General features: G+C 40.8%; 2 protein-coding genes across 3 annotated transcripts in view; one reads left to right on the top strand and one right to left on the bottom strand.

The window, feature by feature from the left end:
• Positions 1-813, bottom strand: part of MRE11 (MRE11 homolog, double strand break repair nuclease) — a 1,653,959-nt gene extending 1,653,146 nt beyond the window's left edge. Inside the window, exon 1 of the mRNA XM_044072642.1 lies at positions 753-813. The gene's annotated coding sequence lies outside the window, so the exon portion shown is untranslated. The remainder of the gene's footprint in view (positions 1-752) is intronic.
• An 80-nt stretch (positions 814-893) lies between these two features.
• ANKRD49 (ankyrin repeat domain 49) overlaps positions 894-20,306 on the top strand; it is a 97,383-nt gene continuing 77,970 nt past the window's right edge. The window contains exon 1 of one of the 2 annotated variants that reach the window (XM_044072644.1): positions 894-1,218. In XM_044072644.1, the coding sequence (XP_043928579.1) occupies positions 1,069-1,218 (150 nt within the window). In that variant the 5' untranslated portion in view covers positions 894-1,068. Of the gene's footprint in view, positions 1,312-20,306 lie in introns of both variants that reach the window. The other variant, XM_044072645.1, reaches the window with a different exon arrangement.

Genomic DNA, 20,306 nt, shown 5'->3' with positions numbered 1-20,306 from the left:
CACAACTTAGTAACATTTACTGTAATCCTATGTGTATGCATGTATTGATCTGTTATGTATACTTCTGTGTAATAATTTCCTTTGTATTTGTACTTTGTTTCTTGCCTGACTGGCCCTGGTCCCGGCTGAAATGGATCTTTAGACCAGTCCACCTACCTGTCCACCTACCTGGTTAACGAATACTGAATACATACAAGAATGATACCGGACTTGTTAAGCGTGTGTGCAAAAAGGGAGTAGACTAGTAAGAGAAGTATGAATAACAACAAGATACCCTGCTCATTCCAGGACAAGAAGGCAGCTAGATCAAATGTTAACCTTCCGATATCACACACGTGTACACACACGCCTCTACTACCCGGAACTGGGAAGGCTGCAAGTGCTGTGGTCTACAACATACTTGTGCAAAAGTAGCAGACGAGTTAAATGAGCCCGTGCGTGATGCTTCTATTAAACTCTTTGCTATAACACAATCAAAACAACACCACCAACACCACTGCTTTAAGCAAATGACAACATGTTGTTAGGAAACTGATCTCTAAGTTCAAATCTATAAACACAATCCAAGCTTTTAGCATAATGCACCACTTAATCATAGATATATTTAAAAAACCTCCTGCCGTTTTACATAGACATAGCTTTGCTGAAAATCAAAGAATTTACCCAGCTCTGGAATACCATTTGGAATACTTGAAATAAAACACCACCATAGACACCACCATACACAATCTAAACTCTTTCAGAGTACTCACAGAGAATATACCGCCACTGCACTGTACTGTACTCCGGCTGCATGTGTATACACTACAAACGTAGTTCACGTGCGACAGGCGCTGCTGAAGAATTCGGTCCCTAAACTGACAGAAGGAAGAATGCAGCTCTGAAGCCTGTCTAGCACCTTCCCACATCTCTATTATACTTGCCTATGGTTGCTGTGTTTATACCTATCTTTAATTAAATTTGTTTGCTATTTGTTTATGCTCGATTTGTGGCATTTACTGTGGGCGGTGCCAAGTTTACAAATCTTGCGTAGAATTTACGAGGTACATATAATGGATAACGTTGGCCATGCCATGTACTTATTTCGAGTTCCACAGCATTAAGGTGTTGTTCAAGAACATAGACGGCAGGTGCTGCCGTTCTGTATTAGATTGTAAACATACTGGAAAGAGCACAGCAGCCTGCCAACATAAGTATTTGGACTTTGTGAGGTTACAGGTGGGTAGACAGTTCCCATAAATACCATTTACGGAGGTTCAGTCTGAGTGGAAGGAGTTCTTCGGCTGTTTTTCAGAAAAACGTGTATTTCAGGTAACGTCAACTTTTTTCGTGAATTGAAACTATTCTATGATTGCAATTTCAAGTGTTTGATCTCTGACGTGCTATATTGCTGTTGTTCGCAGTTGTGTTCTGAAAATGTTTTGACCTTACAAAGGAAAGATAATCGATTTAAGGGTTTCAGAACCATGACCTCTTACATTTAAAGGACCAAACAAACGATTAAGGTTATGTGTTGTTAATTCTGTAATAAATATGTACTTTCATGCATCTTAACTTGTTAAGGTGCCAGTGTGGACAGTGGAACACAGTCAACAGCATTGTGCCAGTAACTGGCGAAATGTGGAATACACTATTTCGTAATGGCCAGTTTCATAATACATTGGTGAAACTAACTTTAAACAAACACACAACTATCCTTAGCTCAAATACAAACAGCAACAGATCCTTTGGACTTTTCTGTCAGATACATAACACACAGTTCACAGACGTCTATACCCCAATGTGGTTTTTAGAAGTCATCTACTCAACCGTCCATTGGAAATGAATTCAGCTCTCCACCTCAGGAAGACCACTGCACTACCCTCTCCAAAGCAAGATACCTCCCAGCACCTCTTCCTTTCAAACTACTTCAACCAGGTGCCTTCCTACCTCTTGCTGCCAAACTCTCTGTAACATCCCCCATACAACCTCTGCAACTTCTCCCAGTTGGCTCACTTCAAAGTCCCCAAACCACCCTTCAGCATTCTGGTGCACAATTTCTGTCAATCTCTTCCCCTCCCTCACCTAAAATAAATCTCTTCCTCCACTTTCAGAATACAACTCAAATCAAAAATCTTAGAGCGAGTATTTTCCACTGGGCACATCACCTAACATCACATCACTTTTACTTTCATCCTCTGTTCTCACCTGCTGCTTACCTGTCATATTTATTACTAAAATGAATCCACACTTGTTGTTCTTCTCCCTTAATAATAATTGGTCATTGTTTCATTTGTCTGCTGAACTCTGCACCTCCTATAATTTCATTGGGTTTGTGAATTAGTTCTGTTTCATGTATTTGTTTGTGAATTCCTCCAGAAGCCGTGGAGGTCTAGAAATTCTGAGATGCCTTTTTCAAGCTTTTTTTCCCCGGTATTTTCATTCAGTGAGGGCCTGCACAGAAATTATGAATAAGGAAAGAAATCCCACCTTATTTTTTCTCTCAACGATGAGTATGTTTTGTCCAAAGTTTAATGACCAAAGCTTGTGAATAATAGTCCTCAATAAAACCAGAAAGCAGATGGTTGGAAGAATACATAAATCATTTCTGGGAATAATACCTGCTTTTCTCCTCCTCCCCAAAAAATGCCAGTCATATTTGCATGGAGAAGGCCAAACGTACTGGCTGTAAAGGTCTTCAGTCAGGAACAATCTTAAATGTTACTCTAATTCACCTAAAAAGTTAAGAGTACTGTGTATTGCATCAACATTCATTTTTGAAGAAAAAGAAGTAAGAAACTCTGATTGTTGGTAGCTCACTGAGGATTACAGTTTGTCAATAATAACAGTCAACAATTTACAAGAGACAGGACAAAAATGCAAGCCAAAATCAGGGACAGATGGTAGATGTGGTGATTTTCCATGTACCTCTCTTGTGTTAGATTGTGATGAAAGTGAAAGAACAAATGTCCACAATCATATATTACAAGTTGTTGTTGCCAGGCATATGTACAGCATGCCTCCTCACCCCTGATTCCAAAAAGAAAGCCACCTTATATAGACACTTTTGATATTTGGCTGGGACAAAAGTGAAGTCACAATTGACCACAGTATTTTATTTTGAGTTGTTGCTGTCAGTTGTATATATGCACATCCTTATCCCTTTCCCCTACCACAATGTGACAGACACAGCTGTACTTGCTCCTCACAGTGCAACCAGCTACAGACTTCTCTCTATATCTGCTTCTGCTACTATTACTGATTTTTTGTTCCCCACCTCAGCCATCACATTCTCTTCCCCCAATCTTAATTCTTCTGGTGAGTCTTCTGGCTTGGCACACCACTCCAGGTATATTTAAAATTTGTTGGCTTTCTCCTCCTCTAAGTTCTCTGGTTGACTCAGTCATGGATGTGATGGTGCAGAAAGCCCTCAAATTGCATGGTCAGGTGTCCAGTATTATGGGGAACTTTCACAGGCATCTGTTTTACCTACAAATAAGTAAAAGACATAATGATGCCCTCAGCAATCACCTTGTTTGTCTGTGTCTATGGCTTGCCGTGCTAGCACCATCATATTATTAACTTCGTTCCATTTCATCCCCCGACCACTTCAACTCATTTTCATTTGATACATGCACAGCCATTACAAGAGTTTATTTTGAGGTGTAATCCTATCACTTACCAATTTGCTGACATCCATTTATCTACAAATGCCTTACTTATTCTGTAAGCCATAGCCGTCAATTTCCTACCTCCAGAATGAGGATAAAAGGCAAAAATTAACCAGTAATTATTTTTAAATGTTTGTAAGGTTGCCTTGTACAGTTCACAGAATAATAGGACTTAAACAGTGGTAGATAGTAACTTTGAAACATTGGGGCCTGAAGGAAGAAAATAAAAGGGAATGGGTAAGTAGAATGGAGGGGCTATGTTAAGGCAGATTCAGCTTTGGCCATGGTTGCACATTTACATAAGTACACTTCTGGACATACTAAATAAATGTTTTTTAGTAGTTCTCTTGAAAGATGTGTACTGCTCACTGTGGAAGATATTAAGAAGCTAGTTTGTCAGTTTTCATTTAAATTAGTATTTGGATCATGAATCGGATCTTTCAGTTTATCAGACTGTCCTGTTCTGCCATTTATTATTAATTTTGTATTTTTTAGGTGACTGGTATTTATATCAGTAGGGGCCAGCTTCATGGTGTAGTGGATAAAGTCCTGGCTGCAATGCAGATGACTTGGCTCCTTTAGTAGTCCAGGCATTGGAGGAGCTTGGCATGCGGAAGAGAGCAACTATTATGCTTGGCTGTTTTGCGTTTGAGGGACTGCAGTAATGGGAAACGTTTGGATTTATCCATGCGGCACTATTCTCAGTGAAGACTGGTATTGTGAATGGCACTAGTTGCAGGTAGTAGGGAGCATCTTGAGTAGTAAGATATAAGAGTCTGACAGTTAGTGCAGGAGATTAAGGTTAGGTGTTGCTAATGAGATGCTTCCCATAGTCCTGGATTTGATTTTTTTTTTTCAGGCTCCATTTACTTACTGCGGGATTCTGAGCTGGTCACTTAATGATCAGTGCTCTACGCAGTTTAACAGATACAAATAATAAATAAATGAACATGCCTGTGTGGCAGCAGAATGTCTGTATGCCCATTGGACACCCCTGCCACAGGGCATTATTGGCTTGATGGGGAATGGAATCTTACCTTCCTAGATGGCTACATTTCTCAGTCAGATTTAGCAGCTGTTAGGATTTCTTTTTCCCTACTTCCAGCCTCACTGACTGAAGATACCCATCCCATTCTGTCATTAGCTGGAGACTTGATCAGGACTTGGTAGTTCTTCCCCTCCGAGACATTTCTGTTCTAGTCGGCTTCCTCACTACACACCATGTTGTGGTTGGACAAAATTGTTTGACTATTTTTAAGGAATCTGCCTCCCTAGCTGTTAATCATTTCACCCATCACATCTGAAAGTTTCTTGCTAAGGGAAAAAGGCACACTGGAATGTATGTGTATTTATCCTTTCTTATTTACCCTCACTGGAGTCATAAAGCTAGTTATGCTGTAAGGATCCACAGCTTTGTTGTTATTTATAGTTGCATTCTTTCCCTCTCCTTGGGCCATAAACAGCACTGTGTTTTGCTTAGTCCTAGGCATATTAAAACACTTTTATGTAAAGGTCTGTATGAAGTAAGACCGTTCACTTGACGCTATTATTGTTCCTAGATAGTTGTATGAGTGCCAAGGGTGCATTTCAAGTTGTTTGTTTTACTGGGTACACTTCTAGGGGTCCTTTGTTCTGTATATACTCAGGGTTCTTAAATGTCTAGTCTAATTTGTAGTGAAACTGATGTTAAAAAGATAAGGTATACATTAAACTAGAAAATAACAGTTTTCCTGGCAGGACCAATTGATTACATAGCTGAGGTTTTGTAAGACAGGAAATATGATGCACTAATAAACTGTGGTGAAGTAAAGTGAGGAGTGTATACTGGAAAAGGACCTGAAAATAAATTCATTTTTTTCCAAAGGCCATTTTATCTGTTATTTATTCTTACCTCACAAAGTATTTGTTAAAGTGTAACACATACGCTATTGCACTGACCATGTGGTACAAGGGCTTTGGTCCCAGGAGGCATCCTAGCTTCTTATCACCTCCTTTTACATACACCACTTTGAGTTGTATTGTCCATCTAAAAACAAGTGGGTGGGGTGTGCCCATCCCATATGCATGGTAGTCTTACCTATCCCATATGCATGGTAGTCATAAAGACACAGGTTTGTAACAGCAGTCTACACTCTAGTAGAGTCCATCTATACTGTAGATTAAGCAGGAACAAGCTGATATCCCACAGATGGGTCTCAGTACGTCCATGGAAAAAATGGTACTCGAGGTAGTGATGTCCAGTTTGACATTTTTTGCCTCTCATAGATTTGAAGTGTTAATCCTTCCATACACAGTGAATAAGCTTTGGCATTTGGTCTTCAATAAACTTTCTTTCCATTGCCATTAAATGTCAAAACTCCTTATCAAAGCCAGCTAACTGTGTGCTTCAGTGATTCTGATTACTGGTGGTTGGAATAGACAGATATGAGCTGTCATATTTAGGGGGTCCTACTACCCACTGTCTTTGGACTTTCTTGTCGTAAACTCCTGTTGAATCAGTCCTCCAGAAAATATTATCCAGATTTTTACTGCCTCAAGCTGGTGGATTTTGCAGCATCCCCAGTAGTTGCTAGAGTTAGGCCACCCCTTACTGAGAATTTACTAATTACATTTAACTGGAGACCTTCTATGCAGAAAACTTGTCAAGACAAATAAAAATGCTTTTTGTTTGGCCTGCTAATAAGGATGCAGATCCCTTTTCATCCATACATAAGACCTCTGCTGTTCTCCCATTTAAACTTCATTTGGTGTTTGTCTTAAGTTTCCATACAAGTCAGGATTCTAGGTCACTAGTGACTCTCTAGAATTGCAAGACCTCTCTGCGAAGAATGTTTATTTAATTTTTTAACCTTTGGTTATAGATCCGTTCTCACCATGTAGCATTTATCTGGTCTTCAGAAAGCTTATTCTTTAGCGTACTGCATTAACATAATTAACCTCTGCCAGGAGAGTATTGATGTGTCAATCTGTGTGCTTATATTATCCGTCTCTGGTTTTCCATAAGGATATAATTACCTTGTGTTCCAACCATTCTTTCAAGTCGGGTAGCTGTAGAAATCAATCCTGACCAGTTTATTCATTTACCATCCTTATCCCACGATAAGGCAGTCAAAGAAAGCATCTCCTGTATAATATGGCTGTATGCAGACAATTTGGGTACTGTGTAGGATAAACACAAAACGTTTGAAAATTTGATAAGTTTTTACTGTCTTTTGCTAACACAGTCCATGCAAAATATTTAGTTTACAGACTGTGATCCAGTTATATTATTTTTGTTATGAGAAGTTTGGCAAAGTTTTGCATTCATATACCGCATAATATTCTTTTCAAGTTGTATGTACATTCATGGCTTTCTCCCATAATTCATCTTTATCATAAGATCATAGGAAGTTACTAGACTAATGGACCTAGGGTCCTTACAAGCCTAGCCAAGTTCTACCCTTATTTCCACGATCAGCACCTATTGTCTCTGTCCAAGGGGGACACAGGTAGAACCCCCAGAGTGAATTTATAGTTACCCATCCAATCATCCAGATTGCATTTAAAGAGGGCCAATGAGGTGCTCTGTTTTACATGAAATGGGAGTCTGTTCCAAAGTGTGGTAACCTCTGGGAGACCAATCTGCACCTCCAGCAAGTTCTATTAATGTCACATACCAGGTTAAGGTCTTTAGAATGAGTAACCCATGTACCATTTGACTTATGGAGATGCAGCATTTCCACATTTCCAATAACGCAGGGTCAGAGATTGCCTTATAGGTTCATAGGTTGATACTAGTCTATCTGCCCTAGGGCATTTATAAGCCTAGCCAGAGTGTGTTTGGCTTTCGCCACCCTTTTAGACTAGTTGACTGTGCCTCTATATAGTAGATCACAGAAGATGGCCCTTTTGAGGTTAGTTTACTGTGCATCTGTCTAGTAGGGACACAGAAGAGATCCCAGGAGTAAACCTACAATCTCCCATCCACTCGTCAAGATTTCTGTTGAAGAGGGCCATTGAGGGGCTCTGCCTAACATGGATTGGGATTTTGTTCCAGAGTGAGGGGAGCCTCTGGGATATGAATCTGTCCCTCCAGCATGTCCTATTTATTTCTGTGCTGAGGTTCAAGTCTCTGGAGCGTGTAGCTCTAAGGGATTTGGATTTCCTGAGGTGGAGCATGTCCGTGGGTTGAACATGGCTTTATACGTCAGGCACAGATCGCCTCTGAGTAATGTGGTAAGCAACCGAGTAGAGCTGGAGGTTCTTTAGCCTAACTGGGTAGGGCATCTGTTTGAGTCTCTTGATCTACTTGGTGAGGTACTTTTGGGGTCTTTCCAGTTGCTGCAGGTGTCGGGTAAGGTACATCCCAAATGGGGCATTGTATTAAATTATGGGCATGATGAGTGATGAGTAGAGGAGCACAATGACCTCTCTTGATCTAGATGTGAACCCTTTCGTGATAAGGTGGGCTATATAGAAGGTCTTTCTAACCACTTTGGCAACGTGATTGTCAAAGGAGAGATTGCTATCTACTTGGGTCCCCAAATCTATAATTACTTCTTCCATACTTAATGGATTACCACCTATGTGGTAATTTGTGGGCACTTTGTTTTTCCCAAAGGGGATGACTATGCACTTTTTGGCATTTAGCTTTAGGCCATGGCTCTGGCACCAGTTATCCGTCTCTGTGAGACCCTTTTGGAGGATGCTTGTGTCAGTCGGCAAGTCGATTATGGCACCCAGTTTGCAGTCATCTGTGAACTTGGTCAGCCATAGTCCTCCCGTGTTAGCCTGTACCTCAGAGAAATATATACCAAACAAGAGAGGTCCCAGGACTGAGCCTTGTGGGATGCCACTTGTAACTGGTTTAGAGTCTGACATGGCACCTGCAATTCTGACCATGTGGGTTCTATCCCTGAGCCAGTTTGCAACCCATCTTGTGACATAGGGGTTGATATTTAAGCTGGTGAGCTTATTTGTGATGCCCGAGTGGGGTATTGTGTCTAAGGCTTTTGTGAGGTCCAGGTAGGCTGTGTGGACTACCTTCCCTTCATCTGTGGCCTTGGTGACTGTTTCAAAGAAGTCAACCAGGTTCAAGAGTGAAGATCTGCCTTTAACAAAACCGAACTGGGTAGGGTCCAGTGTTTGGAGGTTCCCAGTGTATTTTTTTATGAGTTCCATGATGATACGCTCCATAGCTTTGCAGACCAGGCTAGTCGGGCTTATAGGGCGATAGTTTCCGGGTCCGTTGTGGCACCACCTTTGTGGCGTGGGACCACTGTTGCTGTATGCCATTCCTTGGGTACATATCCTGTAGTAAGGCTGAGACTGAACAGTGACTTTATGTGAGGGTTCAGTTCTTCTTGGAGCTCATGGAAGACGCAGCCTGGGACACAGTCCGGTCCCATTGATGCTGTGTTTTTTGCTTTGGAGAGGGCAGCTCTCACCTGTGCATCTGTGATGTCAGGGAGGCTACACTCTGTTGGGATAGACATTTGCTCTATTGGGGGGGGGGGGGGAGTTTGCACTGAATCTGTCTGCCAGGATGTTGACAATGTCTGTGGGTTCAGTGTATTTTTTGTCATTTTGCACTAACTCCGAGCATATCTGGGAGTTGCCACCCAGGTTCCTGACATAACTAAAGAAAGCCTTGTGATTTATCTTTAGCGTCTTGTGCAATTTTTCTTTCGAAGCTGGCCTTAGATGATTTTATGAGGGATCATAGTTTCTTGCTGGTACTGATCAGAGATGCCTTCCCTTTTTGGGATTTTGCTCTATCATGTAGTAGCTTCCTCCTTCTGTTGTATAGCTTATTTATGGCTGGGGTCCACCAGACAGGTCTCCTGCCTTTGGAGGAGTGAGTCTTGGTTTTATTTGGGATAGCACAATCCATGCATTCCTGTAGGTGTCCATAGAATGCGTTTGTAAAGGATTCTGCCGTTTGGGCAGTATTTTCCACTGGCCCGGGGGCTTTGAAGGATTCCACCTCGGTTTTGAGATGTGTGAAGTTTGCTTTTGAGAAGTTCTTCACCGTGGTTTCCTTGGCTGGGGGTGGGGATGGGATATGGATGTCCAGTGAGATTAATTTATGGTCAGATCTTACCAATGAGGGGTATACCTCTGGTATGGAACATAGAGTCCCCATGTTGGTGATGATCAGGTCCAATATGTTTTCCCCTCTTGTGGGAGTGGTGACCAGTTGTTCCATAGCATTTGAGTTAATAAATTATAGGAACCGTTGGGCGAGGGTGTTTGGGCTTGAGTAGTGCTCCCAGTCTATGTTTAGGTAGTTGAAGTCACCCAATATAATGATGTTTGGAGAGATCTTCATATTCTCCAGTGTTCTCAGGAAAGCTGAGTGGGGTTTCTGAGTTTGGGAGGGTGGTCTGTAGCAGGCTACAAATTGAAAGGCAGTTTTGCCCACTGTTAGTTGCACAAGGATGGTCTCTGATGCTTCGTGCAGTGCCACTAACCTGGAGGTGTGGGTATCTTTGAATATGGATACTCGCCCTCCTTTTGTGGTTCGGTCCGAGTTTTGGGGCCGAAAAGCATGGTATGAGGTATAACCTGGTAGTGCTGGGGTGCTCTCGGGAGCCTTGAACCAGGTTTCTGTTACTGCACAGATATCAGTATTCTCCATACTGAGGTGAGCCTCGAGTGCGTGCATCTTGAGGTTAGACTTCTGGCGTTGAGCAGCATTACCCTTAGTTTATTTTTCATTGTGTTGTCTATGGAGGTGGGTTTGTCTTTTGAGCCTTGCCTAAAAAAGGCACTATGGGGGTGGCAAGAGCCTTAGCCAGTATTTGAAAGCCCAGGGGTGACAGGTGCAAGCCGTCCCTAGCGAAGCAACGTGGCTTGTTGAGCATGTCATCCCAGGCTGACTGACACTGGATCCCCTTTGAATGACACCAATACTTTAGCCAATTGTTAAAATTGATCATTTTGTCTTTATACTGTGGCATCATTCTTGGTGAGGGTAAGATGCTACTCAAGGTCAAGCTCATGCCGGCGTGGGCTACATGATCAGAGAGCTCCTCTGTCTCTTCATGTAGTCCAGGGAGGTACATCTCAGGTCATTCACACCAGCATGGACAATGACGGAGTCATATTTGTACTTGCTTTAGAGTGACCTGAGTGCTTGTGTTATGTGGCGGATCCTGGCACCCGACAGGCAGCTTACAGTGACCTTCTCCTTGTTCAGCCTGGTGAGTGGGACGTCAGTGTGTCTGACATAGAGTCACCTATTACAAGTGTATTAGGTGTGTTTAGCCTTAAGGGCTGTGATTGTGTGGCACACTGACTTTGTGAACTATGTGATACGTGGGTACTGTTGTGGGGTAGCGGTTGCTTGGATGTCTGCTTTGGAGGTCTCTGCTGCTTGGGCAGATTTTTATTTAGAGCCTCAGAGTATGTTTTTGTGTGTTTCTGTTTGGTTTGCTGTTGCGATAGGTCTATGTGAGACTGAATTTGTGGTGTGTGTGGTTACCTTCTCCTCCTGACTTACTGCGTCAGTACTGGTTTGAGAGAGCTCAGCCTCCAGTTTGACTATATAGTTGCATCTCTCACATATATTTGAGCTTGTTGGGAGGAGGAGAGGATGGTCTGTGTACATAAGGCAGTTGTAACATTGCCTCAAGATTCCCAGATTCACCAGCTGGACTGGTGAGTAAACCCGAAACTTGACTTTTGGACATGCCAGAATAGTATAAGGAACTACTTTTTGACTGATCAAAAAGGACCAATAGGGAGCCAAGTACTTAAAGGAAGTATAAGAGGGTGTAGTGCTTTAGTTTATTAGTGCTTACTTATAAGACTACTTATACGAGCAAGTGCAGGACTTTAGAATGAAAATAGAGTGCTTACTTTAAGATTTGGAACAGTTCTAAGGGAAAAAGTGAAGGACAGACTTTGTGGAGCCTGGAATAGTTTAAACCTGTTTAAGCGGCGCTGCGCTATGCGCAAAATTGTTCAAATGCAGGTTTTAAAGCAGGGAAACTGAAAGAGGTAGGAATTGACCCAAAACGGCCAATAAGCTACTAGTTTCAGGGCTGAGACCACTCCTCTGGGAATAGATAGGCTGCTCAAAGCTCCCCACTCTCACTGGTGAACAGAGAAGCTTCCTCCTATCCAAGTAAGGATATGGGCAACACAGGAAACTATACCACAGTCCAGAATTCAGCAAAACCTGAAATCTGGACTAATCTAGTTCAGCAAAGGCGGGAAAAGAGAATTTTTTTTTTTTTTGTTTTTTTTTCAAGAAACAGCAGAAAAACACAGAGAAAACACTGTAAATGCTATAAACAGGCTGGCATACTTTAGTGTGTAGCCTACAACAGTTATACAATACAAAAACAACTTAAATTGATATAAAACAAGTGCAAAAACTGTAAAAAGCAGAAAGCAAATGCAATTAAACTTTTTAAAGCACAGATCCATTAGAAATTCGCTTTTTAGGCGGGAAAAGGCAGTCTGAGAAAAAAATACTTAAATCTGGAAAAATCTCTCTTGGGTCTCTCTGTTGCCTGTATCACTCTGCAGGACACCACGAGGAGCTGTGCGGAGTTGTATACTCTATGCAAGACAAGAGTTTGCCTCCGAGTAGTCTGTATGAAACAGAAAAAGTGACAGTGACTTCAAATGATCCACATAGGACAGATGCCGAAGACCTTGAATTTCCCTTGTGAGGAACCTTTGTGGTTTCTCAAATTGCTGCAAGTGCTTGAAAAGGTACATGCCAAAACGGGCATTGTACTCGGTGGCTTGATGAGGGAAGAGTACAGGGAGGTTATAACTGCTTTTTTTCCTGGTGGCAATGCCTTTGCTTATGAGATGAGCAATATCGAATGCCCTTCTTACCACTGTGGAGACATGGTGGTCAAAGGTAAGGTTGCTGTTAACCTGTGTGCCTAGGTCACTCACCACTGAGTGTGTACTTAAGGTATTGCTATTGATGTGGTAGTTAGCAAGAACATTGCCCTTACCGAAAAGGATGAGAATACATATTTTTTTCATTGAGTTTAAGGCCATGACTTTGGCACCAATCGTTTATTTGTGTAAGACCCTCTTGTAGGATGTTGGCTTCATTTGGAGGTTCTATGACCGGTCCCAGTTTGCAGTCATCAGCAGACTGTCAGCCACAGACCTTTCGTTTTTGCTTGTACTTCGGAGAAGTAGATTCCAAACAGTAGAGGTCCCAGAAGTAATCCCTGTGGAACACCACTGGTTACAGTTATGCTGTTGGAGGTGGAGTCCCTTATTTTGACTGTGTTCTATCAGTGAGCTAATTAGTGATGCATCTGATATCTTTAGAAGACCTTTAAGTGGCTGTTAACTTGGTATTCCATAAATACATTTGTTAAGCTTTGTATACTGGGTGTGACATCCAGATTTAGGCCTTTTTCAGGTGAACGGTTTCTGTAGGGCAACCACTTATATGGATTCATCAGGGTACTCTTCCTTATGTCTTCTTGCAGTCAAGAGCTCTTAAATAATCCCATGCAAAAGCTGTGGGTACACATCATAATGATGGATCTGTGAGAAGGTCTTTGTCTGTAGAAGGAATTCCACCAGCCTTTCTTGTGATCTAAAGTTGGATTTGTATATCTGGCACATTTTGGGAGTAAGGGAGTGGTTGGCACCCTAGACTGGCCTTTTGTGTGAAGTAGTTGTAACATCTGTATTATTAGTCATGTTTCTTCCTACATCACAAGCTTCTCAAACAGATCTATCTACTCAATCTTTTTATTTATTTATTTTTAGCCTAAGACCTTTTGGACTTGCCTTTAAGAGACTTAAGCGTCCTAAGGTGAGGTTTTGGTTTAGAGAGTTTATGATGTAAAAATTAATTTATATTGTTTTTCATAAAAAGGAAACAATTGTGCCATTCTTTTTTTTTCAGTGAGAGGCACAGAAATTCCCCGACTAAAGTATTCTGTACTTGGCAAGAAGGAGTTTCTGGTTATAGGTTTACCTGTTTTGCAGTTATTCTTGCATCCCTAAAACAAGTTTTCATGCTGTCACTTCTAGGAAAAATTCAAGATTGTGCCATTGCTTAGAAAGTGTTGATGAAAGGGTTGTGCAATTGACAAATTCAAGGCTAAGGGTGAGTGAATGATAAGAATAAGCATACTTAATGCTGAAATCCTCCTCTTTGAATGACCGTGACAGTAATAATCCTGTTTATATATCAGGGTGATTGTACTGTTTAAAAGTAAAATGAAGACAGGAGCAGTTGCTTCTCCCCTGTGATAGAGACCTGCTTTAAGTATTGATGTCTCTTCATTATGAAATACCATAGCTTTGATGTGGCATTGATGTGTGTGCAGTTTTTATTTCAAATTCTTGTAAACTTTTTAAAAAGATATTTATTATTAAAGTGCTTTTAATTTTTTTGTGGAAGTATGTTCTCTGTGCTAGTAAAATGTCTCCCCTAAAATAGGCTTTGGTTGTTCAAAAATCTTTTTGTTATGGTGTATGGAGTTGTTGTAGAATAAATAAATAGAGGCCCATTGTACTTAAGGGGCATCCACAAGATCTTGTGCAATATACTAGTTGCTTAGTCAGAACATGTATTTATTGTTTTTTTTAATAGAATATATGTAGAATAATAACACTTACAAATTTAGCTGAAGGTGAGAGAAGAAACAAACTTATGAAGTTTGAATGTACCAAGTTTTACATGCTGTCCTGTGGATTGGATTCTTTCTAAGTCCATCAAAATGCATTATATGTTGAGTGGGTTTTAAAAATTCGTAGTGATGAGATGCTATACTTAAGGTTGTCTCATTTAAACTGTCCTTACACAGAATCCTATAGAAATGGCTGACATCCTAACTGGCTTACAATGAGAGATCTTTGCCTAAAGATTAGGTGGTATGTGAAAAGTTGGCTTAACAGGGTACCTAATGCATGTACATGTAAATGCTGTATTCTGACTGATGCATATGATGACAGCACATTAGCTTGGCCACTGATGGTGAAAATTTTCGGTTCGGCGTGTTAGAAATTTGGAAAATGCCTAACTTGCCTCTGCTTGCATTTCACCACCCCCAACAACAAAATAAAATAAATTTAAAATATATCCGGGATAAATAACAGAATCGGGGACAAATCTAGAAATAAGACCTGGACAGTTTTAAACTACTAGTACTATTAATTTCGAGACACTGAAAAAAATGAATGTGAATTAATACGCATTTTCTGAAGTAAAATTAATCTATACATCTAATTTTTGTCATTATTAAGTGTAAAAATGTGCCAGTTTTAGGAGGGATTAAGACAGCACACTCCTGGAAATGCAGACTATTTGCCCTTTGCAGAATTGTAACCATGAAGAGAAAACAATGTAAGCACTGCCCTTTTCAGACTCTATCGAGAAAGTATACTGAAATAGTCTTTGAGGTTAACAACTTCCTTACCTCTGCAGCAGTGTTGTTGAACTGACTCCTGGCACAAAATAATTCAGTGCACTTCACACAAGAAACAAATGCAAAAGCAGTTTCTTTGGTAACTCTGGTGTTGATGAATGCCGGTGTGTGACCCAAAATGTCGTGGCGTGTCACCTTTGGCAAGCATGTCATAGGTTCGCCTTCACTGAGCTAGGCTATTTAAATAATTGCAAGTTGTAAGACATCACAATAAAAATAAACTTTTTTTATATAATTGTATGCAAACCTGAATGAATACTTCCGTGGTATGGCTGCAAGACTGAAATGACTGAACACATAAGTATGATTTTACATGGCTCCCTCCAGGGTAGGAGACAGACCAGTAACCAGTAACCTGTTCTGTTCCTATTTGACTTTAAATGAAAGGGGCCTATTTCAGTGTATTACCTTTATACATTTTTATCAAGCGTATTGCATAAAGAAAACTAATATTTCCTTCTGAAACACTGCAGCAAACTTGGCCTGTTGTGATTTATGTGCTAGTTTGCCCTAGCCTGAGAATTTGGGGATTATGAACAACATACCTTTCAATCTAGAAGTCATGCTGCTGAACATGGGTGTTAAGCACTGATTTAGCCTGTGCTTCAGAAACTTGAGTTCAAACATACAAAAACAAGTAAAACTAAGCAGAGTAGACTACCAGCAACAAAGCCCCCAAAACAGTAATACCTGAATGCAATAATGTTATTTTAGACAAAAGTGAAACCTTCCTCTTATGTAGGAGGGATGGGGGGCACAATGCATTTTCATGTGGGGCTTCATACTCTCTTCTCTTAGTATTTATTCAAAGGCCAAGATAGCACTGTGTTTGACATACTATAGTATTTGCTTTCAGGTATACTGCATATTTAAGTCTAATAAATCTCATATTGTGATGTTGACATTGTAGAAGTTTAATGTGGCAGTATGGGGAAGGATAAGGGAGTTTGCTTGTCTCAAAAAATGTTTAGTTTTATTTATTATTTATTTACATTTCTATGTTGCTGCTACCCTCCTGGTTAATTCACCACCCTCCTACTGCCAAACCCAAGTCACTGGTTTGCTAATAGAAATGCAGCTCTAACATTTGAGTACACTTGTGTACTAATTGAATAACCTGGTTGTATGTCTGTACTTCAGTTCTTCTGCTGCAGATTCTTTGAATGTTTTGTATACATTATTACAAGTAACTATATTTTCTTTTTATCTTAATTATTTTATATCTCTAATGTTGAATTTTCTGTATGGGGCGTTTTCCCCGAGCCTCCACTGAAAAGGAGGTCAGCACCTAGTTGAATTTTCTGGTAATCAAAACAAATTTGGATCCATTTGCAGTGTCCTATCGTATTTGGCACTTTTCAGGGTTTTCCAGGCTTGGTTTTCTGTGCTTCGTTTTTCCATTTAATCTTTTTGGATTCGGTATTTTTGCTCTTGGCTTTTTGAGGTAGAGTCATTGATGTAGTTTACCACTGGAGCTACTAAGGAGTAGAGGTAGATTTCAAAATATGCAGTCATTGACAACACATTTGGCTGCAGTCAGTGGTGTAAGCATACCAGGACATGCTACCCAGGTAACTTCTTCATAACCAGATCTAGTCCTTGTTTTAAAGTAGTAGAATTATCAAAAACCACTGTGGCAATATATTAGTAAACTTGACTGGATTGTTGGAATGGGGATTTGGCAATAATGCTACATTTTTACTGGGATTATGTTTTATTTTGGTTCCACCATCTTATGTTGCTACTAGGACTGTTGTCAGACTTCAGATGGCCGGCATAGCTGCATGTAAATGATTCCACAAAACTTAAGAACGTGAATTCAAACCTGTACCAGTGGCACAGAGGGGTAAAGCCCTGACCACAGCCCAGACAACCCGCAAGGAGGATGGGCATGTCCATGGGGGGGAAGGGTGTCACAGTCAGGCACACACTTGACGATTTAGTCCCCTTTTGGAGACCTAACTGTGTGATGCCTTCTGTGAGAGGACAGGACAGTCTTGATGGAGCCACCCCTTGCAGACATGAGGAACACTGATGCTCACTGCATGTTTCACCCATTAGGTAGGCACCAGGGGTTTAGGGAGAAAAATGGGGGGAAGATCTGGAACTACCCCTGGTGACTGCCTTATATGATGACCCCACCCTTATCCCAGTGATGGGAGAATAAATGGACCAGTTGACCAAGAGGGGCTGATGGATGACTGGCAGTGGGAGAAAGAGAAGCAGAGCGGAATTTCCTTGATGCTGTGGCCAAACCCCCCCCCCTTTCAGTATGAATACAGCCTCATGTCTCTCCAGAAAATGGGCCATATGTCTAGTGGAATTAACCTTGTCAAAAAAAAAAAAAAATTAAAAATGCAGAGCTCAAAATGACAAGTTCACATTTCAAATTCTTGACTATAATTAATTTCTACATTAGCAAGCATTAATGTATGTTCTTCAAATTGATAACTGTTGCAGTATCCTGCATAGAAATATGCCAGCTTCCAAAGTTTCAGGGCACCTTGCACATACCCAAACCATTAGTCATCTGTAGCTGAACTGACTGGCGCCAAGCCCTTCAGAGATTTGGCTGCCAAAAAGAACTGTCCACTGCAGGCTTTTGAGGATCGACCCAGTCAGCTTGTGCTCTTCCATTGTTTGGCAGATGAGATCCCTCTGGGGGAAAAGCCTTCCACGTATTATTTGTATTTACTTTCCTGTTTGGGATGGTGAGTTTTAAGCTAAGAATATTTGATTTTTAACTGTCAAGCAACTTTGCTATACTGTTAAATGGGATCTAATATGCTTTAGCAGACATGAAAAGTAATTTAAACAGTTTTTCCACAGAAAAAAAAATGTTTTCAGAATGTTTAAATAAACCTTTAATGTGTTTTTATTGGGAGATTGGGAGAAGTGAGTTTTATACTATTTTTGAAATTGTCGTAGCTTGTGCTGCTTGGTTTCCCCAAGAAAGAGGACCTTTTTAGGTTTGATCATGGAACAAGCTACCAGTTCACGGTCAGTTCTTCCAGTCACAGAAAGAAAGAAAAAAATAACTAAACCACCTTTGCCACCATTGCAGGCTAGCAAGTTGCCTGAGCCAGGGGTGACTGTGCTGTAGCTAAAGCTGGTTTTCCAAACCAGTCCTCTTTTTTCCTCAGATCCCCATGGTGTTACCCATACAGCCATTATGGACCTGGGATTAGTCACATCATGCTGTTGGGATCCTGTCAGTGGGCAAGGGAGAGCCACTTTTCTCGGTGTTGAGAGAAGGGACAGGAAAAGGTTCCCCTGCTTAGATAGAGAGAATGTTGTGCCCATCCCTGGTGAAGATGTTGCTACCATTCAAAACCCTGTTTTTCGCAACGTTCCTGTCAAAAACAAGCAGAATGCTAAACATATGTTGTCTTCTGCTCCAGTTTCACTGGACAGGAGTAGTTTATCAAGTCTGTCTCAGGATCTTTTAAGGCTATTGACCCTTCTTTTCAAGTGGTTTCTGGTAAGAGAATAAGGGATTCCTCTTTTCCTGAAGATATTCAAGAAATTGAATCTGAAAAGGAATGTGATGGGACAAATACAGTTTTTTTCTCCTCTTAATTCTGATTCAGACTCAGGGGAGCTTGATTCACACTCTTGAGCATGTTATCTGAATCTCCCTGTCAAGGACTCTTTCTCTGATACTATTTCCAGAATGTGCCAGCTTTTTCAGTTACTCAGTCCCTAAGAAAATTGGAAGATGTGTTTGGCCTGTGTTTTTTCCTAATAGCCAGCCTGCTACATGTAAGAAAGTAACTGGAATGTACAAAGTTTGTCAGTCTTTCAAATTTCTATGTACCTATCCTAGACCTGACCCTGTACCTATAGCTTTAGTCAGTCCAGTTACTGCTGCTAATTATAATCCTTCCCCTTCTGACTGTTATGGTAAAACAGTTGATTACTTTGGAGAAAAAGATGTATGCTTCTGCAGTTTTAACTTTTATAATTGTGAGTTGGTAGGCTCATACCTTATTTTTTCTAATTTTGAAGTAGGAGGAATGTTTTATCTGCAATTTCCTACTGTGAGTAAAAATCTGCTTTGTGTGGTTTAGTTTTTTCAGTTTCTCAGGTCACTAATCATTGCTTAAAGTGTGTTTATAACTCGTAGATACTACATCCAGGGCTGTTGCCTCTGGTAATGTGCTGAGGAAGTTTGCCTGGATGCTTTCGCAGAATCTCCCAGAGGATGTAAAGATTTTAAATTCACCTTTAGATAGAAATTTAGTTTTTGGACCCTCTGATACAGGCATTATGAAAATATTTGATGAGAAGGGTAAACTGATAGAGGGAATCTGTCAAAATATTCAGCCCTCCTGCTCTAAATTCATCCAAGGGGTTTTATGCTTCTTGGTCCAAGTTTGGTAAGAAACAAAATGCTTAAAAAAATGGCAAGGAGATTCCAAAAAGAAAGCAGGACCACTCAAGAACAAAGGACAGACAAGCAAGTCAGAATGAATGTAAGGGGAACTGTCGCCCCCCACCCACCCTAGCAGTCCCCTATCCCTTTCAGAAATTCTGAATCTGTATTTCTCTGTTCTTTGCCAGCAGATTGTTTCAGATAAATGGCTGAGACTGATTCAGCAGGGTTACAGATGGCAATGGGAAGAAATCCCTCCTTTCCAGGGAATTATTCCACATCCACCTGAACAAAACAGTCTGGCCCTACAGCACATTATTTCTCGGGGAGTAAGAGAAACAGTTCCTCCCTCCCATTTGGGAGAGGTTTTTATTCAAGAATGTTTCTGGTGCCAGAGAAAGAACATTCTCGAAGAACAGTTCTGGGCTGTTCTTTCCTAAACCAATTTGTGATGGTTCCCATGTTCAAAATGCTTTCACAACACAACCTCTTACGTTAATCCATCCTTCCTTATTTATTTATTTATTTATTTATTTATTTGATAAACTTAGGTTTAAAAGATGTTTATCATATTTCTATCCTTCATACTTCAGACATTTCTTAAAATTTTGTGTCCGAATCACATTATTAGATGTTCATTGTGTTTCACTGTTGCAGTCATGACTGTAGGGTTCTCCCCTGCCGGCAGGCAGGTCGGCCAGAATCCCAAAGTCTGGCTGTTCAACCATGCTCCCTGACGTCAGAGCGCCAGGAGTATAAAGCTGACAGCCGACGCCATCTTCCCAGTCTTTCTTGCCGTGCGGTGATAGCAATTCGCAAGTGCCAGTCGGCTGACTTTTTCTATATTCTTCGTTCCAAGACTTTCTTCTCCACTCA

Source organism: Protopterus annectens, chromosome 5.part0, assembly GCF_019279795.1.
Source record: "Protopterus annectens isolate FY-2018-M chromosome 5.part0, PAN1.0, whole genome shotgun sequence".
Taxonomy (NCBI): domain Eukaryota; kingdom Metazoa; phylum Chordata; order Ceratodontiformes; family Protopteridae; genus Protopterus; species Protopterus annectens.
Note: the sequence above shows the minus strand (reverse complement) of the source record. Positions and strands in the feature narration are given on the sequence as shown.